The sequence below is a fragment of the Macaca mulatta genome, chromosome 7, assembly GCF_049350105.2.
Source record: "Macaca mulatta isolate MMU2019108-1 chromosome 7, T2T-MMU8v2.0, whole genome shotgun sequence".
Lineage (NCBI taxonomy): Eukaryota > Metazoa > Chordata > Mammalia > Primates > Cercopithecidae > Macaca > Macaca mulatta.
In genome coordinates, this window is record NC_133412.1 from 60493940 (window position 1) to 60514938 (window position 20999).

The 20999-nt window shown below is 39.1% G+C and overlaps 3 protein-coding genes across 6 annotated transcripts in view; 2 read left to right on the top strand and 1 right to left on the bottom strand.

Annotated features, from left to right (window-relative positions):
* Window positions 1-14516, bottom strand: part of EFL1 (elongation factor like GTPase 1) — a 130619-nt gene extending 116103 nt beyond the window's left edge. For all 4 annotated transcript variants that reach the window (XR_013395351.1, XR_001446032.3, XM_028851229.2 and 1 more), the window contains exons 1-4: window positions 14389-14516; window positions 13469-13578; window positions 12855-12922; window positions 6081-6165 (exon numbers count right to left, since the gene is read on the bottom strand). Coding sequence is in view for 2 of the 4 variants with exons in the window: in XM_028851229.2 (XP_028707062.2) it covers window positions 6081-6165; window positions 12855-12922; window positions 13469-13559 (244 nt within the window). In the remaining 2 variants the exon portion in view is untranslated. The remainder of the gene's footprint in view (window positions 1-6080; window positions 6166-12854; window positions 12923-13468; window positions 13579-14388) is intronic.
* A 57-nt stretch (window positions 14517-14573) lies between these two features.
* LOC106999258 (stabilizer of axonemal microtubules 2) overlaps window positions 14574-20999 on the top strand; it is a 29397-nt gene continuing 22971 nt past the window's right edge. Inside the window, 1 exon segment of the mRNA XM_077938740.1 lies at window positions 14574-14711. Within this exon segment, the coding sequence (XP_077794866.1) occupies window positions 14659-14711 (53 nt within the window). The 5' untranslated portion in view covers window positions 14574-14658.
* LOC144329698 (stabilizer of axonemal microtubules 1-like) lies at window positions 14802-17699 on the top strand. The gene is made up of 2 exons (XM_077938660.1): window positions 14802-14905; window positions 17363-17699. The coding sequence occupies exons 1-2, from the start codon at window positions 14802-14804 to the stop codon at window positions 17544-17546; spliced, it is 288 nt and encodes a 95-aa protein (XP_077794786.1). The 3' UTR covers window positions 17547-17699.

The following is a 20999-nucleotide window of genomic DNA, read 5'->3' on the forward strand; positions in this document are numbered from 1 at the left end:
TTTTTGCCAGTGACAGGAGGCAAGCAAAAAATGCCCATACCATTATGCTTTGAGATACAGTGGCAAGCAGGTGAGAATTCTTTCCTTTTCTGAGAAATAGAAGGTAAGAATGTCTGCTGAGATTGTGGAGGAGGGGATGACAGATAGGCTGAAAGAGACCAGAAGATTCAAAATAGCTGTTGGGAAGAATGAGCAAGACCCAACAGGGACAGATGGAAAGTCTGCCAGCAGTTTGGAGGACCACTTGAGAACCTAGTCCAAATACAAGGACGAAGAAGTGTAGAGAGTTAGCTTTATCAAGAGTTCAAGTTTTGTTGGGAAAAATATGACAGAAGGTCAAGAACCAAAGAGACTGAAGATGCTGGCAAGACTGTCAGTGAAATGACAAATCTGGGCTGTACGAGGCAGGAAGTGAATGAAGAAAGAGGCTGTTGGGAGTCAAAAAACTAGAGAATATTATGAAGTCAAAGAATGGGTACCTCATTAGTCAGGTGAAAGAAAGAGCTGGGAGAATCAAAGAATGTAGAGAAGGAAGTATTTAAGTTTGAAATGTCGAAGATGGATAGCTCAAGGTGATGCTAAAATCCAGAAAGCAGTCATGACAATGGGTAGGTGAAGTGGAGAATCAATGTTGGTGAGAGGATAAGATGCTGAAGAAGTCATTTTCAGGGATGGTAAAAGCCATCTTAGAAGATTCATGAGGCCGGGTGCCAAAGTCATTAATGAATAGGAACCATCACCAGGAGCTGACAATGATTGGAAAGGTGAATAACCGGATGGTCTGAGTCTTGAAAGGAGAAGTTTGAAAACGAGGGTAGAAGAATTAACTTTTGTCATCAGATCTGGGAACAAAAAGAATAGCAATCCCGTATCCTAACCCAGAGATTCATGGAACATGAACGGACGAGTAGCATTCACTTGAAAAAGGTACACGGTAGGCAATGTCATCAGAAGACAGCCAGGCAGAAGGAGGAAACGTCAATAAAAAGGCATTGAGGATGTAGGGATGTTTGTTTACCTTGGAACGTTTTTAGAGTAAGTTTTGGTAAGGAAGGGAATAATAGGAGATTGAAAGAGGGTGTCAGAATCACAGAGAAACATGGGGAAGAGACTATAAGAGAGGCCAGATCATGTGGCCCACATGGTGGGCAATGACTGAAGACCACAGGGATGTAGGTAGTGCTGGCCACAAGATGTCCATAGCAATCCCTGGTGGAAAGGAGATACTTAAGCCTCAGGAGAAATTATTTGTGGCCTAACTTCCAAGAGACTAATGGTCCAAGTGAATAGGCTGGAAATGTTGGTTCTAGGACTACTACCACATGCTAGAAATTACTCTGTCCTTGGGAAAGTATCTTCACCTCTCTGAACTCCATTTTTGCACATGTGTAAAGTAAGAGTAATACCCATCACAGAGTTGCTGTAAAGATGAAACAAAATCAGGCATATGAGACACCTAGCTCAGAAGTGAACTATCGTGTACCTAGTTTCTTAGGCCTGGCATCAACTGAATGCTTCACAAAGTAAAGCATTCATTGTCTGATGAGAACAAAATCTACCCTTCCGTCAAATGAGGGGTAATGAAACTCTTCCCTCCCAGCCTCACTCTAGAAAGAATAAGGCAAGTTAGGACCATGGGTAAACATTCACATAGCCAGAAGGAAAGGGAAGCTACTGCCTCTGAATGAAAGAGATGACTTTCTGGTACAAGCTGGCCTTGTCTGTAACTAGATGGCATGAGTCAGTGTCTCCATGGCCTGGTCTTTGGAGTATAAAACCAGAGAGCCACAGAGCTGAAATCAACACATGCATAAATCCTCCATCTGCCCACAACCACTAACCCTAACAGAGGTATTTACAAAGTGATCAACTTGCATATGGACCTCTTTGCAGAAGGCTGCTGTATCCTTGGTCTCCACGTTTGGAGGACATCCTCACTGCATATGACTGACTCTTGGTGAATCCCAAGTGTACCACTGACCCAGGCTAATAGCTAGACTATATGCTAAGGTTACACACTAAAAGTTTGTAAGCTAAAGCCCACTGCAGTGTGTTCCACAAGGTGTTTTACAATTTTTAAAGAAGTTGGCAGCATTTTGATATTTGGAAGATTTTGCCAAACATCCTGATGCCAACTTTTCTTAAAAAAAAAAAAAAAAATTCCCACTGTGTATCAATCAATCAACTGGAGCTGAATGATACTGGCCCTTACCCCAGGAATCGGGGGAGTATTCCATGGGTGGGCATAATTCACTCTCTAGTCCTTAAGAGCCCCACCCAAACTGCCTCACTTGTGCAGAGGTGTCAACAACATGTCAGGAACTAATAATATTGTACTTAATAATCACATCTGACAGGTATTAGAATAAGTAAGTTATTGGGGGGAGGGAATAAAGTTAGATATTTACCTCACAGCGTGTGCACACGCATGTAACTTGCATTAAATATAAAAATTGAAATTATAAAATAACTGGTGGTGAACTGAGAGTGATTTTTATTTCATTTTTGTGTTTTACTGTATATTCTATAACACACACTAAATTTTCTATAGTAAATATAAACTTGGGCCAGGTGTGGTGGCTCACAATTGTAATCCCAAAACTTTAGGAAACAGATAGAAGGCTTGACCCAGGAGGTTGAGACCAGTCTGGGCAACATAGCAAGATCCCATCTCTACAAAACATTTGAAATATATATATAAATAAATAAATTGAAATATATATACATATATACTATATATTCAACATATATAATATGCACATATGTACATAAACTTTTACATTTATCTAAAATATTTTAAAAAATGAATTAGATAAAAAATTCAAAAGTTCAGGAACAGCAATATTTGCTCAGATATAAAAAATGGTTATACAGTAGAAATGACAGCAGTATTCCTTTTGATGAATTTCATATTATTTAACCCATGTGAATCTATTTCTGTCTTATGTATCTGGATTCTAGGCTAAAGGATTCAAAGGCATTACATCCCCTTAGGATATTTTACAGAACGTGTATTGCTAGGAATACTTCCTAACTCTTGAGATGACAAGATAAATGTATGGTATCCTTGTGGGTGGGACACAAAGAGAGGTAAGAAACAGGCAAATAACATTTAATAATATGATCCCAACATTTGTAGCAAATTTTGGTCACAAACGTAAAGATAACAGAGGCTCCATTTTCTCAAAGAAGAATTAGGTTCCTGGAAAATGCTAAGATAGTGTATGACCTTGATGGTTTTCAATACCACTTCTATAACATGCATGATTTATCTGTTTACTTTAAACTAGAATAAGACCCTATATTTCAACCCAAATAAAGATTTGAAAATACTTTTGAAAGCTTAGTAAACTAAGAGTCAGAACCAGAGAAAGGGCTTAATTTGCATAAGAGGGCATTCAAAGTGGGTGAGAAGAAGGGGAAGGCATGGTATAAATAAAAGTCACCTGTGGAGTTTCTTCAACCATCAGGTTTCTCTTTTTCTCCCATCTAGGTTCCCCTTCAGGCTGTCCCACCTTCATAGCAGGAAATACCCCATTCTGGAGAATCAGCACTAAGATATGGATAAAAACATATCTCATCTCTCAGGTGATCTGAGAGGATATGTCCCAGTCAACATTCCTAACTTCTATCCCCATAAGGCTCTGAATTGTCAAGTGTGTTGACTGCTCAGCCCAAATTCCTTTCTAGGAAGTCATCCCATGCTCACAAGAAACATATTTGACACTTTGTGACTCCACTCCAATCACCACTGACTGGACTAGGAGATGACTAACCAACTAAGGGCAGCCAATCCACACCTGCAACCTCTGTGATGGGTTGGCATGAAAAGATAAGCAGAGCCGCATCCTGTTCTTAAGACTGTGTGTTTAGAAACACAAGAGATCAAAGCAGTAGGCAACAGAAATATGGTGAAAACAGACAGGATAATAGGGTAAGAAGTCAGGGCAAAGTGAATGCACAAAGATGAAGACATGACAGTAGGCAAAAGCTATGAGACAGAGAAAAGACACACAGGATAATAGTGGAGATACAAACAGACACTCAAATCCAAGGACAACAGTGAAGTTCCAGAGGAAGGATCCATAAACTTTTACTGATGTGGTCTCTAGAGCTATCTTGGATCCATAATCAAAATCTGGCTCCAATTTTTATGAGACACCACTCCAATAAGACTCCTATTTTTCAATTTTCATGGATATTATTTCCAATATCATTTCACACATATGCTTTCAATAATCTATCCCACCCCAACCCAAGCTAGCTTAAGTCTCTGGTCTATGCAATCAAGAAAGCATACCCGGCTGGGCGCAGTGGCTACACCTATAACCCCAGTCCTTTGGGAGGCCCAGGCGGGCAGATTACCTGAGGTCAGGAGTTCAAGACCAGCCTGGCCAACATGGTGAAACCCCATCTCTACTAAAAACACAAAAATTAGCCAGGCATGGTGGCATGCATCCACAATCCTAACTTCCCAGGAGGTTGAGGCAGGAGAATTGATGGAACCCGGGAGGCAGAGGCTGCAGTGAGCCGAGATCGCGCCACTGCACTCCAGCCTGGGTGACAGAGCAAGACTCTGTCTCAAAAAATAAAAAAGAAAGCGTACCTAAAACAATCTGATCTGTGAGCAGCCAAGGTCCAGGTCACAGAGCTCAACAAAATAGAGGTCAGACCATTCAATTCCCAGGGTGCTATAGCAAATTCTCCTACAATACTACACCAGGAAGACAAATGTGAATTGGAGTGGGTGAATTTTATGGTATATAAATTAAACCTTAACAAAGTGGTTAAAGGGGTCAGGAGAGGGGGACTAGAGACAAAGTATAGAGCAGAACAACTAAAATTGACACCCGAGAAATCTTCAAATAAAAACAGACTAATAGTATGAGTAAGGAAGAAGGCAGCCTACAAATCTCTTGAAGTCTATAAAATGAGATAAATCAATAGACTCTCGACCCCATTCTCTGGATCACAGGATGAGAACATACCCTTTAAAATGTGAGAAGTAGTTTAAAAAAAATGAAGCGTTAAACATTAAACATTGAGAATTCATGTGCCTAAGACCTTCAAAACGGGTTTGGCACAACAAGCCATGCCCCACAGAGTACATCTTTTGGTGGCAGTGCCAAAGATATGACACTTGTGAAGGATGAACCACAGGTAAGTCCATTAGGGAAATAAAATTTATCTTTATTATTTTCTTCTAATTACAAAAATATACATTTTGTGTAAAATTTTCAAATACAAATTTTGAAATTGTGTAAAAATTTCAAAATAAATATTTTGAAAAGTGCAAGTTTCGCCATAATCTAGCCCCTGCAGAGAGCTACTGTTAAGGGTTTAGTAAGTATCCTTCCAGACACCTTTATCCGCATATATATTTTTATTACCCAAACACATTCATATCTTACAAAAATAGTCTGCAATTTGTTTTCTGTCTCTTAACATACCATTCTTCCCTATACAATGGCATATATATTAAACAGTAGGTTTAACAGCTGCACAGTATTTCACAGCTTGGATGTATCAGTTTATTTAACCATTCTCCTACTGACATTCAGGTTGTTGGTATTTTTTTCACGAATATAAACATTTTAGTGAATATCAGTGACATGTATCTCACACACTGACATGACTATTTCTGTCAGATAAGTTCCTAGAAGTGTTACTATCAAAGTAGCATCCTCATTTGAGGATAGCAAGCTGGTCCTGATCATGCCAGTCTACTTTTAAGTAAATAAGACTCCAAATCTAACATGCAGGCTAGGCCATGAGGCAGAATAGTAGGGCTGAACCAGCTAAAGTCCTAGGGCTCCTGACTTTCCTTGTGAAGAAATCCATACAAGCACCTGGTGGAGGGGGCCAGTGTGAACTGCCAGTTCTTCTGCCCTCAAGCCAGTCAGAGGTTTCCATTTGCTTCCAAGCCTGGACAGCCTGACTCTGACAACAGATCATGTGGAAAGGCCAGAATAAAATATGTAGAATATAAGCAAAGAAACTGAGGCATGCAATTAATTCAGAAAGAGAGAGGAGGACATGAAAGATGCAAAGCTGTGTTTTTGTAAAACAGATTGATTTACCTGTTGCATAATGTAGTGAAATGGCACTGGATTTCATAGTGATCCCTCGGATCTGTTCATCTTCTCTGCTGTCCATGTACCTTAACTGGAAAAATGCAACATATGCATCTTCACTTCCCAAAGAATTAAAATATAACATTAAAATTTGCTAATTTAGATTTTTGTTTTAAATATTTAAATTTTTATTTTTATTTATTTTTGCACAGACAGGGTCTCGCTATGTTGCCCACGCTAGTCTTGAACTCCTAGCCTCAAGTGATCCTCCCACTTTGGCCTCCCAAAGTGCTGAGATTACAGGTGTGAACCACCATGCCCACCAATACTTAAATTTTAAACTACATAGAGTCTATTTTTTTTTTTTTTTTTTGAGACAGAGTCTTATTCTTTTGCCCAGGATGGAATGCAGTGGCACAATCTCAGCTCACTGCAAACTCTGCTTCCCAGGTTCAAATGATTCTCTAGCCTCAGCCTCCCAAATAGCTGAGATTACAGGCATGTGCTAACACGCCTGGCTAATTTTTGTGTTTTTAGTAGAGACGGGGTTTCGCCACGTTGGCCAGGCTGGTCTTGAGTCCCTGACCTCAGGTGATCCACCCACCTCGGCCTCCGAAAGTGCTGGCATTGCGGGTATGAGCCACCACACCTAGCCCTCTCTCTTTTTTTTTTTTTTTTAAGATGATGGGGGTCTGGAGAAGTGAAGTTGGTTGAGGGGAAGGGAATATGACAAATTGAAAAACATTACCACTAGGAACTCATAAATGTATTCAAATACTGCATACCCTCCCCAGAGTGTTGCTCATCCAAGTATCAGCAATGAATGATGGGGCAGGTCAAGAACAGCTTACAGACAGCAACATTTGGGAGAATTCTTTCTAAATATCAAGAACATAGCCATTCTTTTCCTATTTACAAGCTGTTTGACAAATTCTGAGCAGAGACTGAAACAGAGGTCTCTAGAGGCAAGAGAAGTCTTTATTCCTTTCCCAAATTAATAGATTTTGAATACATCTTTTTTAAAAAAAGAATACAGTAGAAAATATTTGTAGTATGACCATTTCGTTGATGACTTTCATAACACCGTAATATCCACCAATGAGGATCTACATCTCATTCTCTAGACTTTGCAGTGCATCAGTATTGACAGTGGTTTTGTTTAAATAAGATTCCATCCCTTTCCAACTCCTCAGCCCTAAGTACCAGACTAACTTCCTCCTCCTTTCTCCAGAATGATTTTCCCTTACCCTACCTCATTCTCTCCACTGTCAAACTTTTGAAAAATTTTTAACCTTTCTATTTACTCCTTTCTTTCATTCAAAAGCACTGAGAATTATCTGTTGATATGAACTGCCACATGTATTCATCCACATTAATTCTGAAATTTTCAGAAAGGCTTCCATTTCCGCAGCTCTGGCAAAATCAAAGCCCTAAAAGCTATCAATGACCTCTGGCCAAACACAGTAATAATTGTCAATCCTCACTTTTCTTGATTCCAGTGCAGCGTAACAGTCACCCTTTGTGTGCATGTGTGTTACATGCATATGTGAAATTCTTCCAAGAGTCTGAAATATCTTAATTTACCTCCATCTCTCCTTAGATCCCATTGCTGGTTTCCCTTCACCTCTCCAACCTCTCAGTCCTTCAAAAAGTTTCAGTCCCTTATCAGTCTTCTATAACGTATGTTTTTAAGCACTGGGTTGGTATGAAACATGTGTAATACATAAATAACAACACAATGAACCCCTATGTATGCACCATCCCATTTCAAAAGGAAAAAAAAAAAAAGTTTGTTACTTTTGAAGTACCCTGTGCTCCTCCTGGCTTATAGGTAACCACTATCCTGAATTTTATCTTGATCATTTCCTTATTTTCTTTATAATTTTTAAAAATGAGTGTGTCCCTAAGCAATACATCATGTAGAGTGGCAAGTTTTAAGCCTTGTATAAGACTCACGCTTACTCTATTATACTGTCACTTTTTCTCTGCTCGATATTGTTTTCCTGAGATTCACCCCTATTGATGTAATTCATTCATTTTTATTACTGTAGGACTCCACCTCACAAATCTACCACACCCATTCATCCATTGTATTACCGGTGGACATGGAGACAGATTCCAGTTTTCTGTAACTATTACTGAGCTGATATGAACAGTTGCGAGTCTCTTGTACACTCCCTACCAGTAGAATTTCTGAGTTATTAAATCTGTACATCCTAAACCTAACTTGATATTTCCGAATTATTTTCCAAATAGTTGGACTGATCCACAGTGGAATATTACTTTTTTTGATTCATAACCTCAACAGCTGATATTGCTGGACTTTTATTTTTTAAGATGGGTGATAAATAGCATCTCATGGTTTTAATTTACATTTCTCCTATTATTAATGGGATTAAGTATCCTTTTACAAGTTTCTTGTATTGGCCATTTAACATTCCTTTTCTGTGAACTGCCTATACAAGGCTTTTGTCCACCTTTCTACTGGTTGTAATACAGATTTATTTTGTTTTGAATAGGAGTTATTTATAGTCTCTGAATTATAGTCCTTTGTCAATTACATCTGTGTTATTAATATTTTTCACAGTTACCAGGCTTGTTTTTTCCATTTCTTTCTGGCATATTTGATAAGTATGTTCTAATTTTAAGTAGTTTACTAACCTTTTATAAAAAAGTTTGCACATTTTTATCTTAAGAAATCTTCCTTTAAAGTCATAAAAATATTAGCCCATATTATTTTCTAAAAGCTTTATAGTTTTGCTTTTAAATAAAAATATCTTAACCATGCAATTGATTTGTGTGTGAAGTAGAGGTCCAATTTTTTTTTCCCACATGGATAACCAAGTGCACAAGAACCATTTGAAAGGTTTGTCTTTTTTTTTTTTTTTTGAGATGGAGTCTCGCTCTGTCACCCAGGCTGGAGTGCAGTGGCACACCTCAGCTCACTGCAAGCTCTGCCTCCCAGGTTCATGCCATTCTCCTGCCTCAGCCTCCCGAGTAGCTGGGACTACAGGCACGCACCACCATGCCCAGCTAATTTTTTTATATTTTTAGTAGAAATGGGGTTTCACCGTGTTAGCCAGGATGGTCTCTATCCTCTGACCTGGTGATCTGCCTGCCTCGGCCTTCCAAAGTGCTGGAATTACAGGTGTGAGTCACCGCGCCTGGCCAAATGGTTCATCTTTTTCCCACAGATCTGAAATGCCAGCCTACTATTCTAGGCTTACTATTCTGAGCCATCCAGTCAATTTCATGCCTCAGTCAATTCCAGGCCACAGGCTACAACACATCAATACATTCACAGTAAGTCTTGCCAGTGGGTAAGACGTATTTCCATACCCTACTCTTCTTTAGCCGTGTCCCAGCTATTAATTGGTTTATTTGCTCTTCTGTATATATTTTAAAATCAGCATATCAAGTTGAAATTTTTAAATATCTGTTGGAATTTTTACTGGAATTCCTGAATCTATAGATCAATATTTTTTAAATGTCATTTAAAAAATACTGAGTCAGCCAATACATACATATGGAATATCCTTCCATTTATTTAAGTTTTCTCCAATATCTCATAGGTGGTGTTGTTGTTGTTGTTTTGTTACTTTTTAAGAGATAGGGTATTGTGCTATCTACCAGGCTGGAGTGCAGTTGCTGTCACAGCTCACTGCAGCCTCAAACTCCTGGTTTCATGCAATTGTCCTACCTCAGTTTCCTAAGTAGCTTGGATTATAGGCACGAGCCACCATGCCCAGCACAGGAACATTTATTATGCTATTTAAATGGTTTATGTTTTTAAATAGATAATTTAAATATTGATCTATTTATTGCTCATGTATACTTCTTTTCAACGGTTTTCACATCCTGAAACCTGCCAACTTGTTACTAATATCCTAGCAATTTATCTACATTTTTGTTTTCTTCCTTTCCAAAATTCACACTTTTTATTTTTCTTTCCAGCTTTATCACTGCAACTAGAACCTCCAGTACAACGTAAAGGAGAAGTTATAACACAATGAGCAGAAGGGTGTGATGGCCATTCTTCCCTTATTTCTGGCTATGAATAGAAAAGTTTTTTTAACACTTCATCATTGAGCTCAATCTTCATTCTAGGTTTTTTATAAATATCCCACATCAGATTACAGAAGTTCTCTTCTGTAACTACGTTGCAAAGAGGTTTTATCACAATAGATGTTGAATTTTACTACGTCTTTATTATCTGTTGAAATGATCATGATTTTCTTCCTTTAATCTATTAATATAGTGAAATTACATGTTAAACCAATCTTGAATTCCTTGGGACAAACTCGATTTGGATATGAATAATCAGCTTTTTATACTATGCTGAATTCTGTTTCTTAATGAGGATTATAATTTTTGCATCCATAATCATAAGGTTGGTATATAATTCTCCTGTCTTGTATTATCCTTAACAGACTTTTGGTATCAAAGTTATGCTATCTTCATATGATTTGGAGAATACTGCCAATTGTTGGGTTTTTCTCTGCTATATTTTGAAATGGTTTAAGTAGGACTGAAATTATTCGTTGAATGTTTGGCAGAACTAGAGAGTTAAACCATATGGGTCTTTTCTTTATGGAAAGATTTTTGCCAACCAATTCAATTTCTTTTTTTTTTTTTTTGAGATGGAGTCTCACTCAGTCGCCCAGGCTGGAGTGCAGTGGCGCAATCCCGGCTCACTGCAAGCTCCGCCTCCCGGGTTCACACCATTCTCCTGCCTCAGCCTCCTGAGTAGCTGGGACTACAGGCGCCCGCCACCACTCCTGGCTAATTTTTTGTATTTTTAGTAGAGACAGGGTTTCATCAATTTCTTAAACGACTATAGAATAATTCAAGTTTCCTATTTCTTCTTGACTCCATTTTAGTAAGTTATGTTTTCCAGACAATTTTCCAGTTTAGCACTTTTAAGTTTTAAGTTTACTGGCACAGAGTTGTTCATTATATCCTATTAATACCTTATTAACTTCTGTAGCATTTTTCTTTCCTGGTATCACTTATATCTGCCCCCTCTCTTTTCTTCTTGATCATCTTGCTGGTATTTTGTCAGCTGTATTACTCTTCTTTAAAGTCATTCATTCAAAAATATTTATTTATATATACTATGCTTTGTATATGTCCAAAGTACAGTGAGCCACACTAGGAACATTAGCAGGTCAAAAGTGTCAAATGTTCCTCAACAATGTCAATGAAAAACAAAACAAAAACGTTTCCTAGTCAAGATAATCAAAAATTATCTATATTGCTAGTAACTGTTTCAATTAATAACATTATATTTTTAGAGCAACTTTAAGTTTACAGAAAAATCGACTGAAGGTTCCCACATACTCTCTCCTTCCACCCACACAGTTTCCCCTATTATATCTATCTTGTATTAGTATATGGTGTGATACACTTGTTACAACTGATGAACCAATATTGATGCATTATGATTAATTAAAGTCCATAGTTTACATTAGGGTTCACTCTTTGTTAGCTGGGTTAATCTTTTCCAAAAACAAACTTCTGGCTTCATTGATCCTTTCTATAAAATGTCTATTTACTATTTCATTAATTTATGCTTTACTATTTCCTTTCATCTACTTATTTTAGAGTTATTGTACCTTCTCTAAATTCTCAAGTGGGGAAAATATAAGTATTTCATTATTTCACTCAACCTAGTTTTTTCAGCCTCCTCTAGATAGTATCTTGGGCCAGCTTCCCTCCCAACCCACACATCAATTCCCAAATCGACCTTCAACTCTACTGGGTCTACTCTGTGGATTCAATTTTACTTCTCCATCTCCTCTTCTCTTTGTTCTCTGTCACCTGATAAACCCTATTGATCATATCCTAAATTCATTATGGAAACGAATACATCTTTATTTTCCTACTGGCAAGTAAATTATTCCAAGCCCTTAAAACTCATAGCTACAAATAAAGATCTCTTTAATTTTATTTCCTCAAACACTATTTTCAGGCTAGGTGTGGTGGCTCACACCTGTAATTCTAGCACTTTGGGAAGTCAAGGCAGGAGGACTGCTTGAGCCCAGGAGTTCAAGATCAGCCCTGGGGAACATGGCAAAATCCTGTCTCTACAAAAAATTAGCCATGTGTGTTTGTGTGCACTTGTAGTCCCAGGTACCCAAGAGGAGGAGGTGGGAGGATCACCTGAGCCCAAGAGGGCGAGGCTGCAGTGAGCCGTGCATGATCACACCACTGCACTCTAGCCTGGGCAACAGAAAGAGATCCTGTCTCAAAAACAAAAATCAAAAAGCCGCTATTTTCATCACAATCCTCAGGCACAAGCAGCTTTCCTTTGATACTTAGGTTACCTTTTAAGGTATTCTATAATCTATTCTCCCTGCCAGTATGTTTTCTCTGTCACTAGCCTCTAGGCAAATGCTCCGCTCAAATAAAGCACAACACACAAGTTAGCCTTTATCTGTGTTATTTCTGACCACCTGGTAGTTTTTCTGTCTTCTCCTCAAACCATGCAACTTATTCACCTACAAGGAATCTCTTTCACTGTGAAATCTTCCAAAATTGTGTATCATTTGCTTGTTGCAAAAACTCACTTTTGCACTTATAAAATATTAATATAAAGCAATACAAAGCAATATAGAAGTAACTATTTTCTCATCAGCCATTTAATCTTGCAAAATGGATTGGCAGCTTTTAGATGCAAGAACAATGTTTTATACCCTTTTGGATCGCTAAAGAACACAGGAAATGGTTCATCACATTGTTGACTGAAATGCAACAAGTATTTATAAAATAAGAACATACCTTGCCTGCTAGGCGGCTGGAGATGATTCCATTGCTAGATATAAGACAGTCAGTCAGAGTAGTTTTTCCTGTTAAATAAAATAGGGACATCAATTCAAATATATGTCTTTCTTAAAAGGGGTCATGGATCATACCTATAGATTTTAAATCTGGCCAGAAGAATTGGTTTAGTAAAGATTTTCAATTTACCTATGCTAGGTAACAAAAGACAAAAGAGATTTATTAGACTTTTGAACAGAATATCATCAGGAAGGACATAGATGCTAGCACTCTATAATGCTGTAATCTTATCTCCAACCCTGTGGATCTAATCACCCTCATCTGAAAAGTTGTGAAGCAACTTAAAGCCATTTCAAAAACAAAAAATTCAAGTTCTGGTTTAAAAAACAACATGACATACTATAAAGAAGAATGCTACTCACTAGGTAACTGTGTTCATTTCAAACGCTTTATAGCAAGGCAGGCTTCCCCAACATCACAGAAAACTTTTAAAGGAAAGAAGACTTGCTTCTTAGCAAACACCACTCTCAGCTGCCCACAGCTTCACTCCACTGAGACATACAGAGACACACCTCCCTTATTTATCAAAACAAGCACTTAAAAAGGATTCTTACCATGGTCAACGTGAGCCAAAACACAAATATTCCTGATGTTGGCAGTGTTTTTCTGGAGATGAATCATCTTATCCAAACTGTTGAGCACCATGGTTACTTATTTCCTGTGACTAAAAATTAAGTAATTATTAGCCCAGAGGCTAAAGGTCGGGGCAAAAGAAAAAAAAAATAAACGCTAGGAGGTGGCAAGGCTTCTCAAACCCCTTAAACTAAGAACCCAGTGAATGTTTATTGATGAGACACACCACCTAGGCCTAAGTCCCGTTCGAGCACCAAAGTCAATATCCTAGCACGATTACACTTAAGGAGTTTGCTTATCCTTCCGGATCCGAAGGCTGCGATGAATCACGCAGCTCGAGGCGGCTGGGTGCGCAGTGACACCAGTAACCCTGCCGGTGGAGAAGTACTCGGGTAAACTTCTCCAGGCCAATGACCACGTACAGGAAGGGTTGCATGCAGGAGGGAGAGAAGATGCTGAAGATGATGCTCCCTTTCTCTCTTCAGTCTTCCCCCAAGTCCCTCATTCTGACATTCTCGCTAGTCCTCGCGGGAGGTCGAATACCCAGCTTTATTCCTGCCCACGGAGCCCGAACAAAGTTTTGGGTCACGTGCTTATTATCCAAGCAGGTGCACTGCCGGTCTTTCATTCCTTTCTAAACAAAAAGGAAAAACCTCTACACTACATGCCCTTCATTTCGGCAGGGTCCCGGATTCGTTCTCTTTGAGAATCGCTGGTCCACACAGACAGGCCACCGCCCCGGCCCCAGACTGGAAGCGACACTCCGGGGACCACCGCTCCCAGCCAGGGCTCGGCCCCAGGCCCCGTTCCCGCCTCAGAGCCGCAGCGAGCGGGGTCCTCCAAGCACCGCCCAGAGGCTGGCAGAGGAGGATGCAAGTCCCCAGCGCGAGCCCGCACTCACCGGCGGCAGCAGCCCCACCAGCCCAGCTTCTCCTCTCGGGTCACAGCCAGCCACACCAAGAGCTTCCGAAACACAAAGATCTCTGCGGGTTCTGCACGCCCGCGCGCCAGGGGGCGGGGCCGGCTGACGCTCGACCTTTCACCCGCGTGTCTCTGACGCCACCGGAAGCCGGCGCCGGGTCTGTCACCAGGCATTCCTCTGTTTCCTTGACTACGGCGGGCGCTATGGGAGTGGAGAAGCCGCAAGTGCTGAGGCAAGGTGGAGGAAGGCATGGGAGCCAAGAGCATGAGGAGCTGGTGTCTGTGTCAGATTTGTACCTGCGGGTAAGAAATGGCTGGTGTAGTGGCGGGCCGGGGCTTGGGAGCCGACCTAGGGCCTAGGTGCACGGAGCTGGCTCCTCGGGAACCCTGAGAATGGCCGTCCCCCGCAGATCAAGGGACGAGGACGCAGCGACATCCCCACTTATCCCGTTCCACGAATACTCGCTCCGCACCCGCCGGCTACCTGGGGGTAAAACGTTTCTTTGTAGCCCCTGAGACTCCCAATCAAGGATGCAAAGTAAAATGCCACCCAGGCCGGGTAAATAATATATGTGAAGCAGCGACGGGATATAAGACTGGTGAGTAGTGGGATGTGATCCGACTGGGAGAATGCATTTCCACCCCGTCATCCCTCACCACAAAGATGAGAAAGAACAGTGCTCAAGGCCCTGAGTCTGCAACCCATATCACACTTTCTTTCATCTGCTTTCTGTCCTCCCAGCCAGACCATATTCGCATTCCCGTCCCGTTCTTTGGGATCCGCCTGACTGAAAAGGCAGTATAGTAGTCCCCACCCTGAAACCTAGAATCCAACTGAGTCTTGCCTAACAACCTTCCATCACCTAGAAACACAGTCTTCTCCTTCCTCAGCTTCACTGTTGACCCAGGGATTAGATCATTATTTGCTAAGTAAATATGAAAGTGTCAATCCCTTCGTATTTGTAATCCCCTTCAAAGAAAACACCTGCATGTTGATGGAAAGCAGTTTTTTTTGATAGCCTCATAATAAACACAGTTCGTAATTAGAAGTAGATTAAAATATCAACAAATTAACTTTGGGTGTATGAATCTGCAGACTGGTGTGCAGGAGACAATTTTTACTTTTTTCCTAATTTACATTCAACGCAAGTTCCTTTCTCATTCAACTGTTAGGAAATTCAGTCTTCATTATGTTGAGGGCTACCCTTGGAATGGTGTGATTTTACTTTTTCTTTGTTTTTGGTTGTGGTTGTTTTGTTTTTTAAGGGTTTTATTTTTATTTTTTGATAATGCAATAAATACACAAGAGGTATCATAAAAATCCATAATATTGTAAAATATCTATATTATAAAACACTTTCATAATTCTATCTTCCACAGATAACAAATGTTCTTTAAGACTTGTTTTACATGTGCATTGATTTTTTTTTTTTTTTTTTTTTTTTTGAGACAGTGTCTCACTCCATCGCCAGGCTGCAGTGCAGTGGCGTAATCTCAGCTCACTGCAATCTCCGCTTCCCGGGTTCAAGCAATTCTTCTGCCTCAGCCTCTCGAGTAGCTGGGATTACAGGCTCATGCCACCACACCCAGTTAATTTTTGTATTTTTAGTAGATCTCCTGACCTCATGATCCACCCGCCTCGGCCTCCCAAAGTGCTGGGATTACAGGCGTGAGCTACTGCGCCTGGCCTGCATCGATTTTATTTTATTTTTTTAAAAAGAGAATATTCTGAGCATACTATTCTACAATCCAGTTTTTTACTATTTACAATCTCACCATCTTCCAGTGACCATGCATAAAGGTCACCCTCATTCTCTTAAATAACTGTATACTATTAGCTTATATGATATATTGGTCAAGGTTCTTAGTTATGGATAACATAACCTCCTTTCATTAGTTTAGGCAAAAAGGAATTTATTAAGGCGTGTTTATATATATAGAGAGAGAGGTCACTTGGAAGAACTTAAGAAATCATTTTCAAAATAAGCTTCCAGGAAAAACTTCCAAAAATTTTACCACAGAACAGGACTGACAAGAGGCCACTGCCTCTGCCATAATCAGAAAATTGCAACAGAGCTGTAGACTCCAGAATCACTCGTCTCTTCCATGGTCAAGAAGCTGCCAAGTTAGGAAACCAGCTTGCAAATCAAGATGCCACCTAACAACTTCTAACTCCAATCTCTTGTTGCCTCTATTACGTTCATGCAAGCAAAAAAAAAATGTTGTGCCTTGACTCTCTCCTTATGTAGCTCTGTTCTGAGTCAAAGTATCATGTGAATACATGTAGCAGGTGAAACCTAATTTCTATGTGGAACCTTTCTGCAAGAGCCTGGGAAAAACCCTAGGCTTTTTAGGACTAATAGGAAAAACTCTGTTAGTTTTTCAGCTTCTATAGTGTAACAAGACACTAAATTGTTATGAGACACTGAATTGCTGTGCTTCCACCACATAGGGATAGACCATTATTTATAGATTGTTTTTGTAAACATCATTACAGAGGAAACAGTTTTTGGTTTTTTTTTGTTTTTGTTTTTGTTTTTTTTGAGACAGAGTCTTGCTGGGTTGCCCAGGCTGGAGTGCAGTGGCACGATCTTGGCTCACTGCAAGCTCCGCCTCCCAGGTTCACACCATTCCCCTGCCTCAGCCTCCCGAGTAGCTGGGACTAGAGACACCTGCCACCAAGTCCGGCTAATTTTTTTTGTATTTTTAGTAGAGACAGGGTTTCACCCTGTTAGTCAGGATGATCTCGATCTCCTGACTTTGTGAATCGCCCGCCTCAGCCTCCCAAAGTGCTGGGATTACAGGCGTGAGCCGCTGCACCCAGCCCAGTTTTTGGTTTTTCAGTAAAGCTCTAGAATTTAGAAACTGTGAGTTTATTGGAGGTCTCTGATTAAAATGCAATTACAACACAAAATGTTTTTTGAGGTTAATCTTTCCATTGATTTTTTGCACAGCCGACATCATTGTCGACATGGAATCACAAGGATTTATGAAAATTCTGGGGTGTTTTGCCCTACAACTGAATATTTGGAAAAATATCCTATGTATGACAATGTTCTTCCAGCTCAGAGTCTTAAACCCAAGCAAGAAATTCAAGCATGCTGTGGTAAAATGGAAGGAATAACTACATTTAAGTAAATATTTAGTAACTATTTGCTTTACTTATTTTTCTCTCAACTCTTCTGGTGTCAATAAAGTTTTCTAGCTATTTAAATTACTGTTTACTTAAGTTGAACCAATTTAATAGGCAACAGACTAGTTAAGTCACAACTTGAAAAAAAAACAGAAAAATACGAATTAAGTTAGGTTGACAAAGTGTGAGAAGAAAAAAGGGATATAAAAAGTTCTATTTTTTTTTTAACTTCCTAAAATATCTCATATTTATCTACTTTCCACTGTTACCACCACCTAGACCAGGGTGTCTTATCTTTTGGCTTCACTGGGCCACATTGGCGGAATTGTCTTGGGCCACATGTAAAATACAATAACACCAACCACAGCTGATGAGCTAAAAAAAAAAAAAAATCACAGGAAAATCTCATAATGTTTTAAGGAAGTTTATGAATTTATGTTGGACCTCATTCAAAGCCGTCCTGGGCCGCATGCAGCCCATAGGCTGCAGGTTGGACAAGCTTAACCTAGAGGTTATAATAATATCTGAATCTACTCTAGTTTTTGCAGTTTGATCTGTTTTCAATACTTCAGCCTGCCCAAATGATTTTAAAATGCAAACCAAACCCTATCACTTCTTTGCTTAAAATACCCTTAAACTTTCCCATTGTGTTTAACACAAACCAGAATCCTTATCAAAACCATGTAGAGGCATGGTTTGCTCACTACTTAATTCTCTAATTCATTTTCACTGTAGTGCCCTTTTCACTTTTATGCTCCATCCCATGGGCCATTTTTCATTTCCTTGAAAGTGCCAGGTTTTCCTTATCTCAGAGTCTTCCAAGATACTATTTTCCCTACCTGCAATTTTCCTTCCCTCTCTTAGCTAATGCTCATTCAATCTGTAGATCTCAACTAAATTATCACTTGAATAAGCCTTCTCTGACACTTCATCCAGTTTTCAGATTAGGTAAAATTCTTCTGTGTAAGCTCCCAAAGCACCTTCCTGTTATTTATCATTAGATTGGTTTCAGTGTTTCATGAAAGCAGGAACTAAGTCTTTTGTTATCTCAGCATTCTATTTTTAGAAAACTAATAACAATGCCTACTAGCACATAGTAGGTACCCAATATTTGTTCAGTGAGTGATGAACACAAATCTTCTTAAGCCTATACTTTTCATTTGGACTGACCTTTTTTGATCTCTGTATTTTTGTCAGTTAGCTAGATTATGTATTATATTTACTCATTATTTTATTTAAACTGTTAATGTATATACTATATTCAAGGTACAATCTTGGTGTTAAGTATAAAAATGTCAATAAGTTTATGAACCCCAAATATCTGAGGTAGGTCTCAGTTAATTTAGAAAGTTCATTTTGCCAAGGTTGAGGGTGCGTGCTGGTGACACAGCCTCAGGAGGTCCCAATAATATGTGCCGAAGGTGGTCAGAGCACACTTTGGTTTTATACGTTTTAGGGAGACACACGTCAATCAACATGTATGTAAGATGAGTATTTGTTCGTTCTGGAAAGGCGGGACAACTCGAAGCTGGGAGTGAGCTTGCAGGTCATAGGTAGATAAGAGACAAATGGTTGCATTCTTTTGAGTTTCTGATGAGCTTCTCCAAAGGAAGCAATCAGATACACATTTATCTCAGTGAGCAGAGGGGTGACTTTGAAGATAATGGGAGACAGGTTTGCCCTAAGCAGTTCCCAGCTTCACTTTTCCCCTTAGCTTAGTGATTTTGGGGCCCCAAGATTTATCTTCCTTTCACAAGTTGAAGTTCCTGCTTCCTAGTGACTTGTACATCATATTTCTATAATTTAGAGTTTTAAAAATGATCTGTAACAGCTTTAGATTTTGGTGTTAGCCATTTTCATTTCAGATGCAGCTCATTCTTATATAGCAAAGATACAAACTTTCTTATTTATTTATTTATTTATTTTTAAAATTATTATTATACTTTAAACTTTCAAACTTTTAGTCTAATATTTCTATTTTTAACACTTCAGGCATTCCTTGCAGTAATAATACTTTGGTGACTCTAGTTACTTGTGTAGGTGTATGGCTCTTCCACAGATGGAAGATTTTACTTAGTCCTCAGATTTTGGTATGCAGTAGTGCCATCTAGAAGTGTTGCAATTGCAGATTCCAGGTCTCCATCTAAAAGAGCCAGTAGATAATAGAGTGGGTCTCAGGAAACTGCATTTTTAACCGGCATTGCTAGTGATTCTGTTGCCACTGATTCAGTGCAGTAGGTCAGGAACTGGACTGCTCACTGAGGATAACATGGAACATAAAACAGAGACGGTCTTTGCTTTACTGTTGTTTATAGTGTTGTGGGAAAGTCCAGATATGAAAATATCAGATAAATAACTAAGATAATTATGGATTATAATAAGTGAGATGAGGATATTCAATAACTGGTTGAGACTGATTAAATGGGAATGGTTGCTCTTTTTTCTTCACTTTATTAATATTTCTTTCTTGATGCCATAATGGTTCATATTAGAGATTTGAAATAAATTTTACAATATTTGTGTTTATTGAACAAAGATTTTGCTTTTAACCAGTTCTAAATGTAGAAATTGAGAAAATTTAACCTGCCATATCTTTCTTTTAAAAGGCAATTGCTTTTCAATTCTGAATTTCCCCAGTTGACTTATTCAAATAAGCTTTAATAATTAAAAAAAAAAAAAGCAAGAAATGTCCCAAAGGTCCAAATATACTAATAAAACTAAAATATTCATTTCTTAAATTGTCATCTCTTCACTTAGTACAACATTGGATCTTTTCTTTATATTTTCACTGGGAAACTAGCAGTATTTCTAAGAGTCATAATCTAGAAGCTTGAAACTCTTGCTTGACTCCCTCATGTTGACTGTGTTGACTATGCAGTAGGAAGTGGATTTATCTGTACAAACAAAGAAGCATTCTGTACCTTTGTATAGTACAGGAAGTGACTGTGTAAAGAGGTGTCTGAACTTGTACAAGATTTTGGATCCTTTATAGCAGTACTGTTGTAGCTCACTTAGATGACTGCCAGAGTTGGCAGGAAGCCTGCCCTGAAGGAGTAGGATTCTAGACACATCAAATGTTTCAGGATATATCACATGAATAAGACTGCATTCACCCTCTACTACTACATAGAAAGCGGCTTTGGGTTTGGAGGTATACTTTCTAACACTTAACTAGTCTAACCAGAGAAACTGAGAGTTCTAAGCTTTTGCTTTGCTTTTCCCTTCCTGATTCTCTCACTTCCTGACTGCATTTTAGCCTATTCCCCTCTAGTTAGTATTTGGGAAGAGCAAAGAACAACTGACATGTCTTGGGAGGCAGAGGTATGTGATTTCTACTACTCTTCATTCATTAAATAAAAAATTATTAAGCATTTGTTAAGCATCAAGCACTATACTAGACACCTGGGATACAGTGGTGATCAAAAGCAGTCATGATCTCTGTGCTGACAGATGTTGCA